This window comes from Dysidea avara, chromosome 2 (assembly GCF_963678975.1).
Source record: "Dysidea avara chromosome 2, odDysAvar1.4, whole genome shotgun sequence".
Taxonomy (NCBI): Eukaryota; Metazoa; Porifera; class Demospongiae; order Dictyoceratida; family Dysideidae; genus Dysidea; species Dysidea avara.
The window spans coordinates 38,787,970-38,811,656 of record NC_089273.1 but is presented as its reverse complement, the minus strand read 5'-3'; the positions used below and the strand labels follow the sequence as shown (position 1 = coordinate 38,811,656).

Genomic DNA, 23,687 nt, shown 5'->3' with positions numbered 1-23,687 from the left:
TCTCAAGTCAGCCAAGGGATGTGTAGCTAGCTAGACCAATAAGGAGTGAGTTGATCTTGTTTATTGTTAAGTAAATAGAATAGCTAGATTGTTAAGAGGTGAGGTCTCTGTACTCTTTCGCTATTAGTCCACCTAGATCTTTATTTGGTGGGCGTGGTCGCAAACCTATCACAAACCAGATCCCAATCGTGAAGTTGCAGATATCTAGCAAGTATGCCTGTGCCTATTATGCCAGTATAATCTTGAGAATAATAGGTCACTAATTTCATGAGAATAATTCCGGAATTATAGGATGGTTACAGGAATAATTTTAGAATAATCGGACAACCACAGAAATAATTGGTGGAATTAGGGGGCGTGTCTGTTCTTGATTACCTAAAAGAAAGTGTTAAGCTACTACAAATTATATAAAGCTGACAGCAGTGCTGGCTGAAAGGAGCTGAAAAGTCTCTAAAAGATCGATATACTCTAATAGAACGCTCAAATACTCTAATAGAGCAGTCAGATCATTTCATGTTATAATCTGCAGCCAACATCAGGGATTCAACTGCGTGATTATCTGCAATTCTGAAACTTGTACATCTTATACCAGTGTATCTTCTTCAAGTCTTTGAGCATTATTATCTACTTAACTTAGTACATAGCTATACACTAGTTACAGCATATTATTATTATAATACACTAATAATTAAATACACTTGAATTATTACTGTAGAAAGCTATTCTAAGTCTGCTGTAACTATTATGGATAGTAAAATGATGTGTAAGGTGGAATGCTTCATATATGGCTATTAATAATTTGGACAAAATTACTTATAGCAGCATCTTGAAAACTAAACGACTAGCCAGACATATAATATACTGAATGAGAATAATTATGGAATAATAGGCTGGATACAAGAATAATAAAAAGAATAATAGGAGAATTTATTGGGAAATTCTGGAAAGAATAATAGGTAAAATTTTGAGCACAATAGGCTCAGGCCTACTAGCAAGTGTACCTCTCATAGTAGCGCCAGGACTGAAATCCAACTCTGAAATAATTCTGTGGCATCTAAATATGCTGCTGAAAGAAAACGTTGATACTAAAAATTAACACCTCGGTATGGTTTTGTTGGTTGAAGAAGAAGACAAGCAGCCTGACTGAATATAAAAGAAAACACAAGGCGCAGAGGGTCTACACTTGTCGGAACCTCAAAAGGCACATCCACTGGTGAGTTTGTTGTTGTGGCATATAATGGTAACCATGTGCTGCTTCGTTTGACCTCTAGCCTTGCGACTGTGGTCAAGCAGTGAGACTAAAATTCGAGCTTTGGCAATTTTCAAAGAATTCTATATCTGGCCATCTGTAAGTGTTTCGTTATATTTAATAGTATATACTATGGACTATTACTATTCCGCAAAGGTGATTTTCGTCATGTAAAATGTCTCTGGGATGATTTTTTGAAGGAAGAATTTTGGCTAGTGTGCAAAAGTTTCACCTGGATCCCTACTTAAACAGTACTACTGTACCATTTGATAACACTAGAATCTTGTTGATTTAAATGCCAAATACATAACATTACTATTAACCTTCTAACCATCAGGTTTCTGGTAGAGCACACCATGGACCAAAATGGAGCTGTAATAGGTTGGGATACTATATATTTGAGTGTGCACTTCATAGTTTCTTGGCCGCTTGACTCTTGATATTGTGCCGATTATTGCTTGCCATTTTTAAAGATGTATCCCAACTATTTAACATTTAGTTTCATTACAAAGTTACCATGTTTGATGAAGACTTATTTCAAACAATTTGGATACAAACTTTCTTCTAAATACTAAATATAGTCTTCACATAACAGTACTGTGAATTTATAATGCATAGCCATAGTCAATAATTGGATGTGATAAGTAAAACCCACAATCAATTGTTGTATGGGAGGATATATAAGGACTAAGCTTTGACAATGAACTTCAATGACAATAATATGAATATGAACAATTTTTTGGAAGGCCTAGAGTCAAGGCCTAAGTACTTTGCATTGGCAAGATCACAGCGAAAAGAGTGCTTTATTTTCCATAACACATTCAAGTGTGCTATATTTTCCATTTGCATCTCAATAAAGTACGGTTATGAAAAATAAAGAACAGTTATGCATTGATTGGAAAATAAATACAAAAACAATATTATGTGCATAACATTTCTAATCACCAAAAGTAGCCAAGGGGATACTTACTACCACAACTGTACTACATAGACACTTACAGATTGTCTGATGGCTGAAAACCAATGTAGTTCAAATTCACGCTCCAAGCAAGAGGACAAGACAGCACTTTAAACCAGTTAAAGCACCGCTACGCTTGTACAATAATGACAATAAAAGCACTCGGGCATGGTCTCAAGCCTAATACAGCACTCGGCTTCGCCTCATGCTATATTAGTCACTTACCCACGCCCTCATGCTTTTATTTCCATATCGTACACGCGGTGGTACTTTAACTAGTATACAAAATACATAGCTATGGTTAAGTGCTACACTTGCCTACTGGTAACTGCATTTTATGAGTGCTAGTGATTCTCTGATACATTTCCCATCAAAGTAAGACTCTAGGGAGAGTATTCCATGAGCTGAGTCCTGTATGGTTTGCATCAGCGGCTGTTGTTGAGTTAGTTGTTGCAGTGACTAAGAAATGAACAAGTGTACAACCACAAAGTCAACAAACATAGCAATTTTTACAAGACCAACTGTGATATGTACAAAACTTTAAAATTTCATTCAGTAATTTCAGAATTCTGTAGGTTGCAGTAAGTAGTCAGTCACTTTAAGCTTAAAGTGGTCTAGATATGCAGTTGGATGTATAAAAATGTAAGCAATTCAAAATTAGGGAATTCAAAAATGAAGGGGTCAATTTCTATATTAGTAGCTCTAAGACAGGTTACTCACTGTGGTGAGTTTATACATGTACAATGTAGCTTGTTATTTCATATTAACAATATATACAGTATATGATTCAACTTGATTTACAACACTGCAAAGAATACACACACACACACACACACACACACACACATGCACACACACACACACACACACACACACACACACACACACACACACACACACACACACACACACACACACACACACACACACACACACACACACACACATTGTCGTACATGGTCCACTCATCAATAGCAAAGCTCCTTCCTTTATTAGTCCCTGGTAAGGCCTGAGTGTCACTGACCAAATTAGAAGCCTTATTAACAACTTGTTGTAGTTCAGCAACATCCATCTCAAACAATGTGATCAACTCCAATACTTCTTCATGCTGTTCTTCAGCATCCTATAAGAATGCAGAAAGACAGTCTAATATTCCTATAAATCTATTAGAATATTAGGGTTATATTTCTTGACTCAAGATTCTATTCCTGTATTCCGGTTCACTCACTAGCCTTTTTCTTAAAAATTCGGCAACACTATGACTAGTAAATATGTTTGGATCAGCACTCCCATTCTTTCTACTGCTGAGCCTGTACAAATACTCTAATACAACACGCACACACTATTGTCACTATTGAAGTTGTTCAGAGTTACAATACATTGTACTGATGTGTACATAAATACATATACAGGGTTAATAGTAAGAATACTATCATTAGTTATACACTAATTTCTTTACCTTAAAATGCTTGTGCAGTCCTTTAGCTGTCTTACACACTTCTTCAAGAGATCTCTGAGCACTCTTTCCTAAAGGTTTTCCACCATTATCTATCTTGTCCTCCCATCCCATCAACATGATAGCTGTAGGTCACATTGTTGAATATCCAGTAGTGCCTTAAGAGCCTATGGTACATCATGTACTAACTGATTTTAATGCACAACTCCACAATATAATATAGTTAAAGCACCACCGCGCATATGTATGGAAAATACAGCACGAGGGGGCGTGTTGAGAGGCTAATACAGCTCGAGGCAAAGCCAAGTGTTGTATTTGCCTCAAGACACCCCCCTAGTGCTGTAGTTTTCATACACACAAGCATAGGTGGTGCTTTAACTGATTTATTGGACTTCCTGGTCGTCTGGCTCGGATCGATTTTCTCTAGTACTCAAACCGCTGCAATTTTTGGTGATCAGGATATCAGTAAGTATTTAACTAATCTATTTCTAGTCATAGAATGAACTAATAGGATTAGTTTGGCTAGTTTTAGCGATTTACAATGTCACGTACGTGATCAATTGTGCTGTCTTAGGCCATACCTACTGGATCTTATGTTGCGCGGGCAAAACCTCAGAAAATTTGGGTAGGTAGGTCAATTTGACAATGATAATAATAATTAGTACATAATAGAAAATTAACATATCAGACAATTCAGTGTATTTTAATGTCATTCAGCTGCAGTATGAAAATGTACTGTTTGTTCAATTAGAATTTTAAAAATAAAACTGATTCTAAAAAAACCTGTTAATTTTAGCAACTTTTATATGCTCACCTGTTTAGCACATATATCATATAGGCGGTGGGTGGGTGGGAGGGTGCGGAGGGGACGGGTGGTGGGCCGCCCACGCACAAGAAGTGGTTGACAGTGAAAAAACAGTCTATAAGTATCATACAACTGTTTAAATATATACGTTCTTTGATATTGTATATGCATTAGTTTGCCAGTGATAGGTATAAACGGCGAAAATAATGTAATGAATTGTCCGCCCACGCCCAATTTGCGCCTTCGTTAAAATGGCCTTGCTCAAAGACGATTAAATGTCTATGACAGTTTTCTGTATAAATACTTTGGTTTGTTTATCATGCTGTAATATTGTGCTGCTGTGTTATGCTATAATAATATTAATGCTTATATTATTTAATGATGTTTGTTTCTATTACTTTAGTGCACGGTGGGAGGTGGAAGCGTCCATGATGACGATTGGGCAATGTGCAAATAAGGTGAGTGTATGCTTTGTAAAAAGAAGCCCACGTAGCTGTGCAGGGCTCATCTTCTGTACAGCTCATCTTCTGTACAGATCAGCTTCTGTATAGTCTTTCATTATTTTATTTTTCCCGAGGGGTAGCCAACTCCCACGCAAAACACAGAAATGGTGTACAAGAGGGATTGCCAATGCCCACGCAAAGCACCCAAATGGTGTGTACGAGACTCCCAATCTTTATGTATCTTTAAAAGCATTTAGTGAGATTGCTAACTAGTAACTACCTGTACAGTTGTTGATCTACATCTTGTTCTAGTTATTCATGATCGATCATTGTCTACTTTCTCCATTATTTTTACATGATTTTGGATTTAGGATTTGGTTTCTAATATATTTGTGTATTTCTGATTGGATTTCTCACATAGCATACAATAGTCCCAAGGCATTGGCTACCACTCGCTTTTACCAAAAGCCAGTTCATCTCTAGTTGACAAAGATAGTGTGACCATCTAATTATGATATTATTTCAATCTAAATTAAATTCTTGATCACAGATACACATTTCCCTTGTTGCTATATGTGGCGCACCACAAAATTAACCAATGTAAACAACCATTACCATACCTTGTAGTGTTTTATTTTTATGTGAATATGCATTGAAGTGTGTGTGTGTTTGTGTGTGTGTGTGTGTGTGTGTGTGTGTGTGTGTAGTGTAGTGTGTAGTGTGAGTGTGTGTGTAGTGTGTGTGTGTGTGTGTGTAGTGTGTGTGTGTGTAGTGTGTGCGTGATAAAGATTTTTAAATTCACTAATTTAAATGTGACTGTTTTTTCCACAGGTTTATATGTTGGAGAACTGCATGCAAACAACTAACTTGAAATTTTTATAATGACCATTTTTTAAAAATATTTATTTGATTACATGTACAAAATACAAAGATGTATCACGTGATCAAAACAGTTATTAGCATGATGTACAAGGACTATTGACCATTGAAAAGTTGATGAATTAAACATTCAAGAACGGAATGCTTCTCCATTGCAACTCGCCCACGCAATATAGCGAGCGCGTCACTAATAATCAGTGCTCAGCCGGGGTATGCGACTATTGGATTGAGATGGTGATTTTTATAAAATTATTTGTACCTTGTAAAACGTTCATCACGAACGGTATAGCTAGCTGAAGTATTCAAGAAAGGATAGCTCTAGCCTGGTATAACCTGGAATCGTTAAAAAGTTCGCGCCTGGATTGTTGGGGTGAGCAAATATTTTCATTGCCAATGGTTCTATGTGTAATGTTAAACCCCCTACTTTGTACCATGAAGAAGGCCGTATTAAGCTGTTACATTTTACGTGAAAGTAGATGTCATGCTGGCCATTCCTGCTAGAACCTGGAAAAGGTTAAAAAGTTATCTGGCGCTCCATAAGGCCACTCCAATTGGTATTTATGTTTCTGGTCCCTTAAGGTTAAATTTTAGATGCGGGCGGGCGGAATTCAGCAACAAAGCAACAAAAGTATGAAGAAGTAGCTATTGTATACTACAATAAACATTTCACCATTATAATGTTGTGTAAAATATTAGGTACAGGTGTAAGTGACTTCATAGATACAAAACTTAATAATAACTCGTAGGATACCACAGTACAGTATGAGTACATCATGATTTTTGAATTTTGGGTTGTTTACAGTCAGCACATTGGGGATAATATTCCTTTTCATTCCATTCAATATCTTTTGCACAGTATACACAAATTGGTGGATACTTTGCAGCATAATACAATTTTTCAATTGGTTCACCACAAGCTATATCTCTTGCATAAACATTAAGTCCCTCTGGTAACTCGAGATCACTCATTGATGCACCACATGTAAAAGTGTAATCTTTTAAAGCTCTTTCAAGCTGTAAACGTTGGGCTCTTTTAAGCTTATGTTGAGAATAGAGCAATCTCCAGCTGTCACATTCCTCACACTGCAGCATCATATCAACATTCCTTACATGAGTTAAGTTTGATGCAAATGGCAATGTTTTCCTACGTTTATTCGGCTTTTTCAAGCTAGGGCAATGTTCCTCACTAGTATCTGTTCCATATACATCAGAAAAGCACCTATAGTGACCTTCTTCTCCAGGTACTGGGTCTGGTATGAAGTTGATAGATTGAAATATTTCTGTGGGCAATTTTGGAGGCTTGCAAATACAGCATGAAATGGATCCACATTTTTTAATTTGAAACATATACTTCCGTGTCCTGCAGCAGTGGTCTATAAATGCTTTAAGTTGAGGCTTTTTGTCCAAGGCTTCTTTCTGCAATGTTACGCCAGATGACAAACTGTCATCAATAGTATGTAAATATGACCACATTAATTCAATTTCATCATCACTTGCTGCACTAACAACTTTTATTTTTTCATCTTTTAGCTGTAGTCTTTCCATAATTTGTGTTAAAAGAACTCTGGTATGTGAAATACTATCACTCACATCTTTGGAAAAACCTGGTATTTTTTTAGCTGTATCTCGTAACTGTTTTAGATTATTACACTTTTTGACTTCATCCTCAAAATGGTCATCCAATTTCTCTCTCATGAATCCTACACATTGTAAACCCAAGTTAAGAGTGGACATAATACGCTCCACTGGATTTCGCCAAGAATGGCATGGAGCAGTGCGAGCAGCACAAACAAAGTCTAAGTCAAACTTTAAAAATAATGAAATTAGAGCTACCTGCACTGATAAATAAGTTACTCGATGATCTGGCCCACCATCCATATACACTAGTAAAATATGTTTGTTTTCTACTTGACTATCCAAAATGCACGATAGTTCTGTTGCATGACGCATAGGAGAGGAAGGCTCAAATGCACATTCTTTCAGTGATACATTAACTTGTCCTCGGTACCAAGAACCAGAAAACTCATCAGGTATATTATTGATGAGAACCACACTTGGTATAATACCAAATTTCGTAAAATCGTGGTCACCTACTTCAAAGCTTGCTCCTACTTTGACAAGTACTCTTCTCCCCCTTTCGGCTGCTGCGACTGGAAACCCAGGTTCCCCTATTTTTATTTTGCGTTTATCATCTAAGCATGCCATTGTAGTAATTGATTTAAATTTAATGGCAAATTCACGAAAATATCTGAACAGTGCGGCTGCATAATGCTCATCTGGATGGGTTTTCCTAAATTGCCTTGCTTGTATCATAAAGCGAACTTTCAGCTGACCTGTATAATGCATTGCAGTCTTATATTTGGGGTTTTTAGGCCAAAATTGTAAACGTAACCACTCTTCGCATGGTACTGCAGTCCCTTCTGGGCATCTAGCTTGTACTTGTTCTTTGAAATCTCGTATGGATATAGCAGTTGACAAATGAGTAATTTGCAAGTGTCTGCGATCATCAACTGCAGCACCTATCCCTTCATCTAAAAACCTTTTAGCTTCTTTCCAAAAATATTCATATTTTGTCTTTTGCTCAGGATGTTTAACTTCACGTAAGTCAACAATAGTTTTAGGATCATCAGGCTCCATAAAAAGTAATTCCGTTACTCTAGCATCTACCTCTGCTTCATTGAGGCAATTGGCTGCTGAAGAGTCGCCCGTTAATTCATGATAAAAATGTCTAAGTACTGATGGTTTCACAGAAGGGGCAACTCTGCCAAACTTTGAGTACAACTCTTTTCGCATAGCTCGGGTGTGAAACACTGGAAAATTTGGTCGAATGGACTCAATGACTGGTTGACTACTGCCAAAGGCGTCTTCTGTTTTTTCTGCATTTGGTACTCGCCAAATAAAATGTAGGTTTCCCTTATTGTTTCCAGGTGAATATGTACACATTACAATTGGATAATGAAGGCCATTATTGCCTAACAATTGCAAATAATCATACCTCTTTTTTGAATCTGTGTCAAGGATGTCGTTTAGAAACAAATACTCATAATCTCCCATGGTACAAAGTTTGGTATCAAGGTTTTTTAACAATGGAAATAATAACGTAGTAGATTTGATGTATTTAACTGAAACTGCATCTCCCATTATTCTTACAGGTACATTTGATGAATGCCTCAAAGCAGCTTTTTTATTCTGCTTTTCAAGGTAGTCAGTATACTGATGCATGGACCCAGTAAGCTCTTCAACATCATGATGAAACTTTTTCCACAGCTCTTTTTTCCAGTAACTTGCTTGCAGTATTGAAAATAAAGAACTAACAAGTGGTTTTAAATAATCTGATGACATATTTGTTATTGTTCTTTTTCTATGTTTTGATTTTTCTGGTATATTGTAACCAATAAATTTGGAAAAAACTTCTGGAATGGGACACTGTTGCAACTTTATTGTGTCATGGTGTCCGTCAATGTACCACAAAAGATCACACATTGTTCTTACTAAGTTAACACCTAACGTATTAGCCTCAGAGGTAAAATAGAGATTGTTGTGGTCTAAGTAATCAACAAGGTCATTGAATAGTTCATCCTTTTTAGTGTGACGTGGCTTTTTATTAGGCAATTTTGATTTTTGCTGCAATAGCCTTTGACTGTGCATCATTATTGCAAATGCATTCTTAGCTGGCACTGGTGTGGATGGTGCCAACATCACACAATACTTCAGATACGCACCAAACATTTGTACAGCCCTATCCAAGTTTACTGATACCTCTATTAAATCCATGAACTCTTTGGACTTTCCAATGAAAACACTAGCAAGTGTAATTATTTGTTCTTGGCTTCCACTTGGTCCTTCATCACACTTCATTATCACTTCTGCTTGCAGCTTATCTTCGTAAAACCCCAAAACGGTATACCCTGGAGGTTCTAAAGGCATTACGGTCCAAGGCAGAATGATTCTGCTGGTACCCCGGTTTATAACTGTACAATTCACCAAAGTCATTGAACTAGAAAAAGCAACAACAGTGTTTTATAGCTACAACATATAACATGTACAAATACCTGTACTATAAATACTTACCAACTACAGAGAAACAATGATAAAACGAAATAGAGATGATTGAAACGGATACAATTCACGAAGAAAGAAGCCATGCCACGTAATCACGTGATATATGCGCATGCGTGTTGTTGTATTTCTGAAATTAACCATTTTGCAAAACTTGATGCGGGCGGTGGACCAGAAACATAATTACCAATTGGAGTGGCCTAACAGAGCCTTGAAAACCTGCTTCCAGTGTAGACGCGTGTATCTTGTCAATAAAATTTTTTTTATTAAAAGTCGCTTAATTGTTTGATATGAAGTATTATGAACCATACAAAAAGAGCAACAACTACAAAAAACGTTAATGAAACATATAGGGTGTTCTGCAGCACCATAATGTATTGCTGTACAATGAATCACCTCTTGAATATAAGAACTATTTCGTTTGGAGTATCTTCACCATTAAAGCTCAACCTTTTGAAGGGTTTAATCCCTAGAGGAGCCTGGTTATCCCAATAGCTGATTTTCACTAGCACATAAGGCTACAGCACATGTTGCTGCAGACCTTCAGTGCTGGTCACTGTGAAGCATTAATACAATACATACGAGATTGACCATCTTGGCACACGTGATTCTATATCACGTGATTATCATTATCATTTCAGGTCATGAAAAAAGAGTCGGTCGGGCCCGTGCAACATAAAATCCAATAGGTATGGCCTTAGTGGAGTCATGTTTAAAAAGCTTTGTGATCAGATGATCAGTAAGTGTTTATACAGTCTATTTTTAGCTGTAGAATGAACTCGTAGGATTAGTTTGGCTGGTTTTAGCGATTTACAGTGCGTTTTTTACATAATATTCCTTAAATAAATTCTCCACATAGCTGTACTGTATTTGCCCAAGTGTGCTGTATTTGCCAATTAAGCGCATAACTGTACTGTATTTGCTCAACTAGCTGCATAACTGTATGACTCATACAGTACAGTTATGCAGTTGATTAGTACTGTATGGAAAATATGATACACGGCATCGCTTTGATCCTCCCACACAAAGTACAATATATGAACACGCATGCATGCACAAACACATGCATACGTACAGCATACCTTTATTTCTGCAGATAAATGGCAATGTAGCCAACACATCACCAATGAATAATGCTCCTCCCCTGTTGATACTATAAGCCTCTCAGTCAGTCTCTTATATGCCATCCCACCAGAACCTGAAAGAACACATCATGTTCAACCTCCGAATCCTTTGGCAAAGTATGATAACAAACTCAGCCCATTGCCATCATGCTAACCAATAGCTACATGACCAATAGCTACAGGCGTGTTAGTTAGCATCATGGCAAAGGACTGAGTTTACCATCACGCTATCTGCTACATACTCACGCACGGCATCACATGGATTCCAACACTGGTGAAAACCTCAATACTGTGTAAAATGCCATATAGCGGGTTATCTGTACAAGGTCCAAATTTTTGCAAATAAAAGTGCAACTCACAAAAATTTTCTGCTAGCAGATTTATATTTTCGAGTGAGAAGAGACTCCCCTAAACTTCAGTATTCATACATATAGATGTCAGCGTTGAAACCGGGTCGGATCATCCGGGTCACATTTTCTCCGGGTCATCCGGGTCTGACCCGGTTTACAATTTATCCGGGTCTGACCCGGTTTACAATTTATCCGGGTCTGACCCGGATTGGATCACGTGAGAAACGAAATTGTTCGTTTGACGACGTGGAAACTTCTAAACGCTATCGCGTAGCTCTTTCGTGAGCCACGCCCACTTATCGCATTACCAACATACGCGAGGGTAGCTATTGTCAGTAGGTGAAGACCTTTTTTTTTTTTTTTTTGTTTTGGTCTTCAACCTACAGATAGGCTGAAGTTGCACAACACGAATCGAACGCTCAAAATGTAGACTCGTTCGCTCGCTCGAGACTAGCCGAAACACGTCTCGGCTTTAATTAATCCGGGTCACATCTGGGTCAATCCGGGTCACATCCGGGTCAAATCCGGGTCTGACCCGGATTGCTATCCGGGTCAGTGGGTCATCCGGGTCAGCAGTAGTGACCCGGTTTCAACGTTGATAGAGGTTATGCAGGGGGCGTGGCAGTATCACATTTACATATCAGTAACTCTCATACGCATGTGCGGATGCCATTTGGAGTAAAAATGTTCATAGTGAAGTACAGTGGCATTTGAGTATTCTATAAGCAACATCCAGGGCTTAAAGACAAAGAAAAGGAGATATAAGGATAAAATGAAAATTGTGGAATGTGCCAAAGATTTGTATTGCTGCTTAGAGAGTAAGAGTAACATTGCTTGCACTGCTGAATCCTCCGTGAATGGACTGATTGGTCTGTTCCCTCTAGTGTATGTATCCAGACATGTATAATCATCTAGTTCTTGCCATCAGCTTGTACAATGAAGAAAGATAGGTTTAGATGGGTATAAATGGCTGGTAACCAGTAATGCAGTTCAGCCACAAACAGTGTACAGAAGAATCAATTGTGTTTGTCTTTTATTAAAGTATTCTCAAAGCATATCATTGATGGCTTGATGCCACTGAAAGTCTGGGTATAGCTACTAAAAAGATTGGAGAAGTGCATACTATGTGGCTATGTACATGCATAGCTGGGCTAAGTTAAGACTGCTGTGCATGCTCTTTGCTGCCCAAACCAATATTTTCAGTATATATATATATATATGTAGTGAACAGTCTGGTGCTTCAAATAAACTTTTAAGATGGATCCTCTGTTGAAGTTCTTCGTACCACTGAAGCTAATGATGATACTAGTAACATATGCAGTTTAAATGGCAATGAAGTAAACATGAGTTAAGAATAATAATGTTCTATACCATATGCGTATTTTGTACCGTACGCGTATAACATACCATACGCGTACGGTACGATTTTCCGTACCATACGCGTACGGTATGGACATACGCGTATGGTACGTACCATATGCGTATTATGCCTTTTCTCAGTGTCTTCTAGCCTTACCATCACCTAGCTATAATGGGCTGTCTTTACAAGCATTTCTAGCTGAGTAAACTTAGAACACAACATAATAATCTGCTTACTACTGAGCTATAACTATGTAGATTTATTCATCAGCACACACATGCATTTTATCCTTGCCATGCCCATGCATTTCCCACTATATAGTCCTACACTGATGTACCTAAATCTTATGTACATGATCTCACTTTGTCTGCAGAACTTCACATGAATGGTACTGTGTATGTATGCTACTTTATAGCTATCAGAAACATGCAGATGGTCTCATACTCAATTATAAATGTGGATAACTGCATGACAATGTACAACACAATTAGGTAAATAAGCGAGGAGAGCAATTACAATGTGCATGGTAGTTAGAAGGTTCTAACTGAATTATACATATACTGCTTGTGCAAAGCTAATAACTTGAAAAATGAACTTTGTAAGTGTCATCAGTTGTGCAACATGCCATGCATGGCTCCTCACTGTATTTGCATTTTGATATACTATATGTACACTCTTCTTTTGAGGATCCAATTTCTTGTTTACGTACACTTTTCTTGATTATACATACTGTAAATAGTACCTTGCACCACTCACATTCATCACACTGGACCTACAGCAAAAATTAATGTGGATGTTAAAGAGTACATTCAGATAAGAGTAGCTAAACACATTGTCTTCCCATCCACAAGCATAACAGTAAGTAGTGAGTAGCTATACAACACACTTATAACAATTAAACAATGCTAGATAATATACATTCATTACTGAATTATTCATTAGAACTCATAACAGAACTCACCATAAAATCTTTGCCATGTTAGGTTTTCCTACTTCATCTCATTAGGCATCTTCCCATCCACAAGCATGACAGTAAGTAGTGAGTAGCTATACAACACACTTATAACAATTAAACAATGCTAGATAATATACATTCATTACTGAATTATTCATTAGAACTCATAAACTCACCATAAAATCTTTGCCATGTTATGTTTTCCTACTTCATCTCATTAGGCAATGTGCATGCCTCATTCAATAGCAAAGATTCAGCAAACTGCAGTTTTAAAAAAAAATATTGCACAATTAATTGCTATGCACATCAGTCTTAGAGTATAGCATGTCTAATATTGCTATAAGTTACAGCCATGTAGGTTTACATTAATTTGCAAACTGAAACATTACTTTCTCTACAGTTATTATATCTCTTTCCTACCTCCCTCAATGTTATTGTATCAGCATTCTCCAGGTCTTCCTCTGTTTGAGCAATCATTACAATGTACTTCTTGAGCTCATCTGATTGTAATTGTCTGCTCAACACTCCTTTAGTGCATGCCACCAGGCATAAATATCCATTTTTAAGTAACAAATTAAAGGTAAACAATAGATTATAATCTGGGATCCTTATCACCAAACAACAGTTAGCAAATTAGAAATGATCCAACACCGAGCTGCAAGATTTGTTCTTAATAAACCATGGCACAGATCCAGTCAACAACACAGTATTACAGATATGCTTAATTACCTTCAATGGCCAAGTTTAAAAAGTAGGAGAAGAAATGCTAGACTTATATTATTATTCAAGATTGTAAGAAACTTACTGGTGCTACCAAACCATTGTTTACCCCAGCCAACCCCTGTATCATATACTCGTGCCAATAATCCCCTCAAATTTGCACAGCTGCAATCCAGAATTGATTTATATAAGTATTCTTTTCTGCCAAGAACAATTATTGATTGGAATAACTTGAAAATTGACAACATCAACACAATTAACCTTGACACTTTTAAGAACATTATAGATAAGCTAAACAATTTGTGATTTGTAATGCACATTAGCGTGTTGCCCCTGGTGGGCTTTGCTAATTAATAATAAATAAACGTGATGCTGCTACGCCCCCTGCACAACCTCTATTCACAAGTCTTTGCAAATCGCAGAAATTTATGCTAGAGCCTGTCACGCTGCAGGTGGTCCCCCGCCGCAAGTGGTCCGGCCGGACCAACTACCGCGCCTCAAGTAGTCCGGCCGGACCATGTAAAGTTGCTGCAGATGGTCCGCCCTGCTGCAACTGGTCCCCCCAATGAAACCTCCACTATCAGCTTCCCAGTCAGTAGTAGCTCAATGTCTTGATCAAAACGCACTGCCCTCCACGAAATACGAGTCCCGAAGCAGTGAAGCGAAATTTGAGCGGTAATGCACGACCTATTCTTATTCTGCACGTGGTTCTTATTCGTGTAACGCATTGTGGCTTTCGATTCCCCTTTCAAAAATACTAACAAAACATACTTTAATAGAACAGTCAGTCAGACCATAGATAATATACCCATAGATATTAGAGCCTACAGAAACTCTAATATCTATGATAGCTATACCTTACCCGGGATTGGAAACCGGAGTAAATTCAATACAAAATGCGCGAGCCGTCAGCACTGATTGCAATAATCAACACCTTACCTTTGATCGGTATAGATTCATCTGGCACAAGAAGAACGAAGAGAAAGGGCAGATAAGCCTTCTAGGAGTGGAGACGAAAAGGATTTCTTATTATGGTAAGAGTTATACTGTTGTTTTACTGGTGTATGATCGACTAAATTTCGAGAGCGAATCTCGTATAACGCGTTTTGTGCAAAAATGATTATTAGATCGCACCCTCGTGGTTCGGGGTTCTGAGAGCACGATAGAAGCGTTCTTTTTACATGTAAATGGTACAGATTGAAAGCTAAGACGTTAGCATATCCATTCATGTAAGCCAAAACCTTTAGTTCCGCCGTTCTGTGGTGAAATGACAGCATGTCGAACTGCGAAGTAAGAATTTTTGCAGTGCTACAGTTCGAGGTTTACAGGCCTTTTTATAGACGTTTTTAGCTAACTTTCTGACGTATTTCCAGTAATTCATACATATATAAATCAATGAGAATGCCTTTGAAAGCTATTTTCCTGTACTGTTGTAGTGAAATATTCGATTCTTTGAAGCACATGCAAGTATTTCAATTTAGCTACAACTGCACATTTTACAATGATTACTATTCCCACTCTACAAATGACAGGAGAGGTCATAGAAAGCTTAGGTTTAGCAGTAAAAGCACTTTCAGCCTAAACCCAAGGGTTTTCCAGTGTCCATCCCACTGAGAGGTAAGTGTCTCTGTTGCTGTCGCCTATACCTATGTCTTCCTTCACTGACACTGCACCTGATATTGAGTCTTTAGAAAGGTTGCATGCAGTGTAGAGTGAAGCGATGTACTGTCATCCCTTAAGGTATTATAGCATATACTTTGTTTCCTACAGGGTGGATTGTGGATTGATACGATCCAAAAACTATATTTTCTATATTTTTGAAGTTAAGATGATGGACCATTAAGGAACACTTTTGTGGATGTACATTATATGCACAACAGAAATTCTGAAACATTCGGCTAGTATTAGAAGACAAACTGTACTGGAGTTGCTCCTGCAGAAACATTCCCTTTGTGTGAATATAGTTACTAGACTTCAATTTTTATTTGCACCAGTGTTTATATCAATGTATTGCTGTATACGTAATCACAAAGTAATACAGCATTGTGAACAATTACATATGGATGTTTTTTATGTAAGCTTTTTAGTGCTGTTTTGGTTGATTTCAACCCAGAAGCTTGTAATGAAAATCCGAGTCCATGAATTGATATGCATGGTTAGACTAGCTATTTCTTTGAGCAGTGTTTCATGTACGTTCTCTGTCACATTCTAATTTTCTTCAATAGATGTCTACAAACATAGCCAGCAGCATAACAAAGAGCATTGCCCTCACAATGTGGTATAACTGGCTTGGCATTTTAAATCAAAACTGAAATTGAAGCTGTTTTCAGCAGCAAAACACCAGCTGTCTAGCAAACAGGCTCTGTGTCACTTCCTTTTGTTTCTATTGCCTCTGTGGACTTAATAATAAAAGCATCATCCTCAAAAGTGTCTTCTGCCTTGGCACCTGTAATGAAAAGAACCAGAGACAGTATTTCATTCCGGCAGTCATCTATCACCACTGATATCATATAAAACACTTAATGATGGTTTACAAACAAGTATTAAGCTACCTAATACTGTAGTACTTATCCCTATCATTTATTTAACAACGACAACGGACCATCACTGTCATCCCCACGCGTTGTTTTCTTCATTTCTAGCGCAAGTTCTTTTCGTTTCATCTTAAATAACACGGAGTTACGTTATACTAAGTTAGCTCTTTGCAATGCTGAGTGAATCTGTTGATTGGTGTTAACTACCTCTGTTTCCAATCCCGGGTAGGGTATATATTATCTATGGTCAGACTGATAGAATAGCCACCACTGACATGGCTTAGTGTCATGTTGTCATCCACATGCAGTTGCCAGAAGTATGTGACACGATAACACTAAGATGCATCCCTGGAAGAGGCTATATACAAATAAAGCTTCTGGGAACCTCCATCACTTTGGTGTATCTTGTAATGCTCCATTTACCATCTCCATCCATGACATGTACACCAACTGAGAAGTATATACTCTGATTTAGGCTGGAGTATGGGGTAGACAGCTGTTCTACCAATGGTGAAAACTATCAATTCACTTGGATAGATAGGCTTGGACAATGATCAGGAACTACTAGCTGCATGCTTCGTGCCCCATACACAGCTTCAATAGCTATTGACAATAACTTTTTGAACATGCTGGCATGTACTAAAATGCATGTCAGTTTCATATATGTATATACATATATATATATATATATTATACAGGCAGGCTATAGCCGAAGGGTTCAATTCTAGTCTTAGTGCGTAAACTTTACACTCTCCATTAATGATACTAGAACTACTGCAGTATGGTGAGATTAAGTGATTCTTATAAGCCAATAGGTTAGTAAACTAAAGTGTGACACATAATAGTTTATTAATAATTGAATCACTGTACACAATGGTTTTATTGTTCTATACCAGCTATATCTTATACCTTATACTTACTTGGTTAAACATTGCAGCATTTATTACCTAAGTTTCAAAAACCGATGTGGTGGTTGTTCAAATTTGACACCTCTCTTTGTTCAAAAACAATTTTTGAATTTTGAGCATAATTGGCTGGACTTTTGAGCACTGCTCAAAAGCATAATAGGCTATTTTCAGTGCTTAATTAGCTCAAGTCCAGCAGAGAATAACCAAAGCTAATGCAAAAAGGCTAGCTGTCTTTCTGGCAGTGAGCCTAAGCAGCATGCACATATAAACACAACTTGGCTAGTTGAAAATAAGAAATCATTTGTTCAATTATGTAGATTCTCCATTTTAAAATCTGTTATTAACTTTAATTTAACTTGATGTGCTTTTCAGTCACTTGGAGCAACTGATTGTGACAACCAGCAAGGATTAACATCATTTTAGGACTTGCTTATGTAGAAAGTCAGGTACATTTACAGCAGATACTGTACATACTCAGTAATGTTACTTAGCAGTTGTCAGCAGGCTTGTGTGTGTGTGGAGTCAGTAGAGGTCACTGATAAAGACAAGCTGAATGAGTTGCACAAGAAATTTTTGGGATGAAAGGTGGAATTTTCAACTATTGTGAAAATGAGCCAGTGCTATGTAGTTTCAAGCTTTCCATTTCTTGAATCCTGCATGTAGTTGAGATTCATACTGTACCAGCCAGCATTGGCAAAATTTGCAACTAGTGGATTCTCTATAATATCCACTGTCTTACCCATAAATGTGTGAAAGCATCATTGTTATGACCAGACCACCCTCACTGTTGGCCAGTGCTATATATGGTAGGTTAGGATGATTACAAGTTAAATAATTGCCAAATCTGAAAGCTCCACTTGGTGTCCATGCAACTATTTAAGTACATATATTTCACCATTTTACACAGGATCATGCATGGGTGCCACATGGTTATATACTTTAGGAAAGGTTTCACCATATTCACAACAACACTTCACAAAAGCACTGACACACATGCAATTCATCGTGAAGATTGTACTGGCCACTCAAAGTTGCAGGACTCTAAAAGAATATACATGCAATATAAAATAATATTATTAATTAAGTGTGAGTATAAGTTAGTTATTGATCACATGATCATTACAAACAATTACCCTTGAAAACGATATCTGGTACCTCTATTACTTGATATTATGACATTCTCTTCTTGTGCATTATACTCCTTGACTGTGCAGCATAATAGCTGTAAAGAGCACAAGTACTTTAATTATAGATGGTGAAATTGCAGTTACAGTTAACAACTACTACATATAGCTATTGATTCAGATGGTACTGACCATCCTGGTGACTTGATGACTACAATATCAGCTCATTGTGGACTGCATTATAGTGTTGCGCATGAGATCATGCAGTGGTGTTACTTTACTTGTATGAAATCGGCTCTTAATTTAATCATGCTTCATGTCAACGACATAAGATTACCTTTCCAAGAACCCCTAATAATTGCATCTATGTGATGTGTATTAAGCCATTATACTTTTCATCATCATTAATAGATAGCACTGTAGCTGTAATACATGGATGTGGGTACATTATATTATATGCTCAGGCTTCACAGCCAATAAAACTTCCAGTAGCCTCTTACTACATGTGCCAGTGGATTGTGCCAGTCTTCAATACTGTGCACACTACTAATAATAGTATCAGCTAATTTTGTCATTTATATGTAATTTATCTTGTCGGCATTAGCTGCATGCAAGTTTAATTGTAAAGTGGAACCTCCCTATTATGGACATTGTGGGACCCAGAATTTTTGGCCACTTTTTGCTGTAATATAGAGGTTTTCCTTTTTAAAGGATTGACTAGACCAGTTGGCCCGAGACCAAAGAATTTGTCCTTATTATGGAGGTTATTTCCCTTGATTCGGGGAGTTTGTTAAGAGAGGTTCCACTGTATGTGCTAGCTAGCTATCGTGTTTTTACTCCTAATGTTTACAGCAGCTAATTCCGGCAGGGTTTATCAAAGGGGGTGCACCAGTATTATCGAGTAAGGATCTGTGCCCCCCAGAAGCTATAGCTTTTTTTAGGACAAAATATCTTGATTGGTTTAGATCATATTCCTTTTTACGTGGACTACATCGATCAAGAGATGTATAGGGACATTAAAGTGACAATCATGCCAGCAGATTATTATAGACCTAAAGAATGACATACACAAGATCGCAATCATCGCATGCATTTCATTTACAATATATCCTTAGCAGGCTAAGGTCACTCCAAGAAAATTCATTGTTTCCCATATCCCGCCTTCATGCAGATTCTCTTCCCGCATGGACATTCATTATTGCTGTCAACTGAACATTTTATTCATTATATTTTATCCTGTGATTGCATAGCAGTAACTAGTTTAACATTCATAAAGCCCATTTAGCTAGTTTTTCACTGTTCAGGTTCTTAGTTTAAATATTTCTACTGTATTCTTACCTGTAAGTTAGTTATGAATTTCCGAAAATTAGTGGAAATATCTATAATGAATAATGGACAATGAACCACCCACCCGCATGTATTTTTGAGGTAAATGAATTGGGAAACAAGGAATTTTCTTGGAGTGGCCTAAATGTACCAATGAAACTGTAGATTAATTAGGTGACTGTTCTATTAGAGTATTGACTGACTGCTCTATTAGAGTATCTCGATCTTGTAAAGCACGTACGCATACTATAGTAATTATAATGCCACATGCAGTATAGAACGGGAAACTAGGTCGGCACAGTGGGGCACCTTGTGCCTAGCCCTATACGCCTTCTCAAAGATCTATGATCGAGTCTATGATAAATCCAGTGGGGGACCACTTATGGCAGAGGGGGACCAACTGTGGCGGCGTAAGTTGTCCGGGGGAGACAAGTTGCAGTGCTGCAAGTAGTCCGGGGGGACCAAGTATGGTTGCTGCAACTGGTCCGGGGGGACCGATTTTGGGGGGACCGGTTGTAGCATGACAAGCCACCTCACAAAAATTTGGACCTCGCAACAATAACCTGCTATACCAAGGGAGAAATTTTTTGTTGATTTCGAGGTTTTGCGGGTTAACAGAGAAAAATTTATCCTTAAAATATTTAAGCCTCCATAATTATTATAGTTCTTTTTTCTGCTAATTATAGACAGGTTTAACAAGAAGGCGTGGCACTATAATACATCATTTTTGTGTAACGTAATCCGGATTTGTGTTTTGTAGTCTTACTTTATCAATACTAATGTCTGAAAGGTAACTTTTTTTACCATGCCAATGGTTTTTGCCCTTAAATAGGGTCCGCAATCCGAAAAATCAACTTTCACAAATCAATCCCCCTACCATTGTGGGATGTTCATTGTAGTGTCCCATTGCTAGATCCACCATGAAACCGGAGGCACGATTGTTGTCTTCACAGAACTATCGATTTTAGTATTTCGTGAGATGCAAAAATTATTTTTAAAATTTCGTGCTCCACACAAACAACAGGATAGAACCTGCTGCTTAGCTAGATATTATCTAGAGTTAATGTAGTTAAAAAGTACGCACAGTAATAAGCAAATGATTCACTGGATTACCGGCACAGAGTTGCTTTCTCTCAAAAAGCAGAAAACAAAATACGAATTTTCAAATTCAAACTGCCCTACCAGCCAAGATAAGAAAAGCCAACTCTTCCTCATAGTGATGTGATAAGGTTGGATGCATAGTCTGTCTATGCTGTTAGTCTGGAAAGGATCTGAGACTTCTCACCATCTGGGTGAAGAACGTCAAAATTTTCGTGCATCATTTCAAGGGATTCTCTCAATGGTACCAAGGTGCTTTCCAGTACTTCTGATGCCACACTGGTCACTTAATTTTGTTTAGAATGATGATAAAAGATGGTTCAAAACGTTTGGTAGTAGTGGTAGTTGGTATTTCTGTGATTTCATATGATGCAGTATACCAGCAGCTCACCAGGAGCTCCACCCAGCTAGAATAAAAAGATGAAAGATTTTGTGCATTTTCCGGTTTGTTTTGGGATGTTTTGCAGCATAATGGTGATGTAGGGTGATGTAGGGTGATCTAGTGAAGATTTGAAGCTGCTGTGGAGCGTGAGAGGTGAAGTCAATTTTGGACGATTTTGCTGCCTCCCTTGATGCATAGCTTAGAGCGAGACGTGGAAGCTGTGGATGAAGCAATAATTGACAACCGCTATTATCAGACGTTCAGGGACATCTTTTGCCATAGTTTTAGTCTATAATTGATGATTGTTGAGGCTGCAGAAGCGCTGGAAATGGCTAGAAAGCGCGACACAATTCTTTGATGTTGCAGAAAATTTTGACGCTCGTCACCCAGATGGTGAGAAGTCTCAGATCTTTTCCAAACTAACAGCATAGACGGACTATGCACCCAACCGTATCGAAACACTATGAGGAATAGTTGGCTTCTCTTGCCCTGGGTGGTAGGGCAGTTTGAATTCGAAACTTCGTATTTCTTTGTCTGTTTTTTCAAAGAAAGCAACCCTGTGCCGGGCACCCAGCAAATCATTTACTTATTTCTGTGCGTAGTTTTCAACTACAACAACTCTGGATACGATGTGGCTAAGTAGCAAGTTTCATCCGGTCCTTTGTGTGGAGCACGAAATTTTAAAAATAAATCTTGCATCTTGTGAGATACTGAAAATGATATTTCTGTGAAGACAACAATCGTGCCTCCGGTTTCATGGTGGATCAAGCAATGGGATACTACAATGAACATCCCACAATGGTAGGGGGATTGATTTGTAGAAGTTGATTTTTCGGATTGCGGACCCTACCTTAAACTACCCAGTTTTTATCATTGCTTGATTGATAAGTTCCAGTTGACATCGTATTTATTTTTCCCTACAAAAATGGCCGGTAATTTGCACATGCTATAGTGAGACCACATGTTGAAATCGGCCATGCAGCACTGCCAAGAGATAATGCACCTATCAATTTATTGCCCCACCACTCCCCCACCCCCCTACCTCAGGCATAGGTGGGGCTATACTGACACGAAACTGTTACCTTTGACAACCATTCAATAAGTGCCCAAGTATTTTTTGTTGTAACTTTCTATGCTATGTCAAATCTCCATGCTACAACAGGGGTCAATGGTGGGGATTTGACATTAAAGGTTTGCCCTACTATGGAGTATGGAGCATTGATTTCACCCCTTTATAACCTACGATTTCACATTCCAGGGATGGATTCAGGAGCTGGCAGGGAGGGGGGGGGGGGGGGGGGGACAAACAGGCTAAGTTGTAGGACTTGTTAGTTACTGCATTTTTTGAAGCAGCAAATAATCACCTCTTAGTAGTGTTACTGTTGATTTTTGCCATTTATTGGCCTTTGCAGATGGTTGTGAAGTCTAAAATGCTGTTTAAAAGGTTACGAATGTCTATAAACACAGAAACGATAATTATGCTTAGAGGCGCTTAGTACGCCGGTAGGGACCCGCCAATTATGCTGGCATAATTTTGAGCATAATAGGTACCTAAAAGCATTGAGCATAATGCCAGCACAATAGGTTAAATATTTGTACGATAGTATAAATTCTTGCTGGACAAAATGACAATTGCAAAATAAGATCGATATACTCTAATAGAGCAGTCAGTAACTCTAATAGAACAATCATCAAACTGACTGTTTTATTAGAGTATATCGATCTTTTCGCTTACACATGCAGCAGGAATTTATTATTTTTGCTCCAGCCACTTATTTTTTTCTATACAGTGTTAAACTAGTAGCAAAGCATATGAACTAAGGCATGAACATTGAGCATAATCGAACATAATAGGTAAATATTGAGCATTAATTTAAGCATAATAGGTGAATTTTTGAGCAGTGCAGCATAGCATAATAGGTAAAATTATTAGTATAATCGGCGGGTCCCTAACGCA

The 23,687-nt window shown here is 37.8% G+C and overlaps 1 protein-coding gene and 2 long non-coding RNA genes across 3 annotated transcripts; 1 reads left to right on the top strand and 2 right to left on the bottom strand.

The window, feature by feature from the left end:
• The first annotated feature begins 4,620 nt into the window (after positions 1–4,620).
• On the top strand, positions 4,621–5,903 carry LOC136247282 (uncharacterized). The gene is made up of 2 exons (XR_010697315.1): positions 4,621–4,926; positions 5,743–5,903. It is a non-coding gene; the product is annotated as an uncharacterized lncRNA (long non-coding RNA).
• A 658-nt stretch (positions 5,904–6,561) lies between these two features.
• On the bottom strand, positions 6,562–8,427 carry LOC136248075 (uncharacterized). The gene has a single exon (XM_066039890.1). It carries the CDS (start codon positions 8,425–8,427, stop codon positions 6,562–6,564), a length of 1,866 nt encoding a protein of 621 aa, XP_065895962.1.
• A 4,831-nt stretch (positions 8,428–13,258) lies between these two features.
• On the bottom strand, positions 13,259–14,192 carry LOC136244940 (uncharacterized). Its single transcript, XR_010695665.1, has 3 exons — positions 14,059–14,192; positions 13,815–13,899; positions 13,259–13,455 (listed from the first exon to the last, which is right to left on the bottom strand). It is a non-coding gene; the product is annotated as an uncharacterized lncRNA (long non-coding RNA).
• Positions 14,193–23,687: the final 9,495 nt, after the last annotated feature.

What these genes read in the sequence shown, in the direction of transcription:
- LOC136248075 (XM_066039890.1), bottom strand. Translation starts at nt 8,427, where the DNA reads ATGGAGCCTGATGATCCTAAAACTATTGTTGACTTACGTGAAGTTAAA.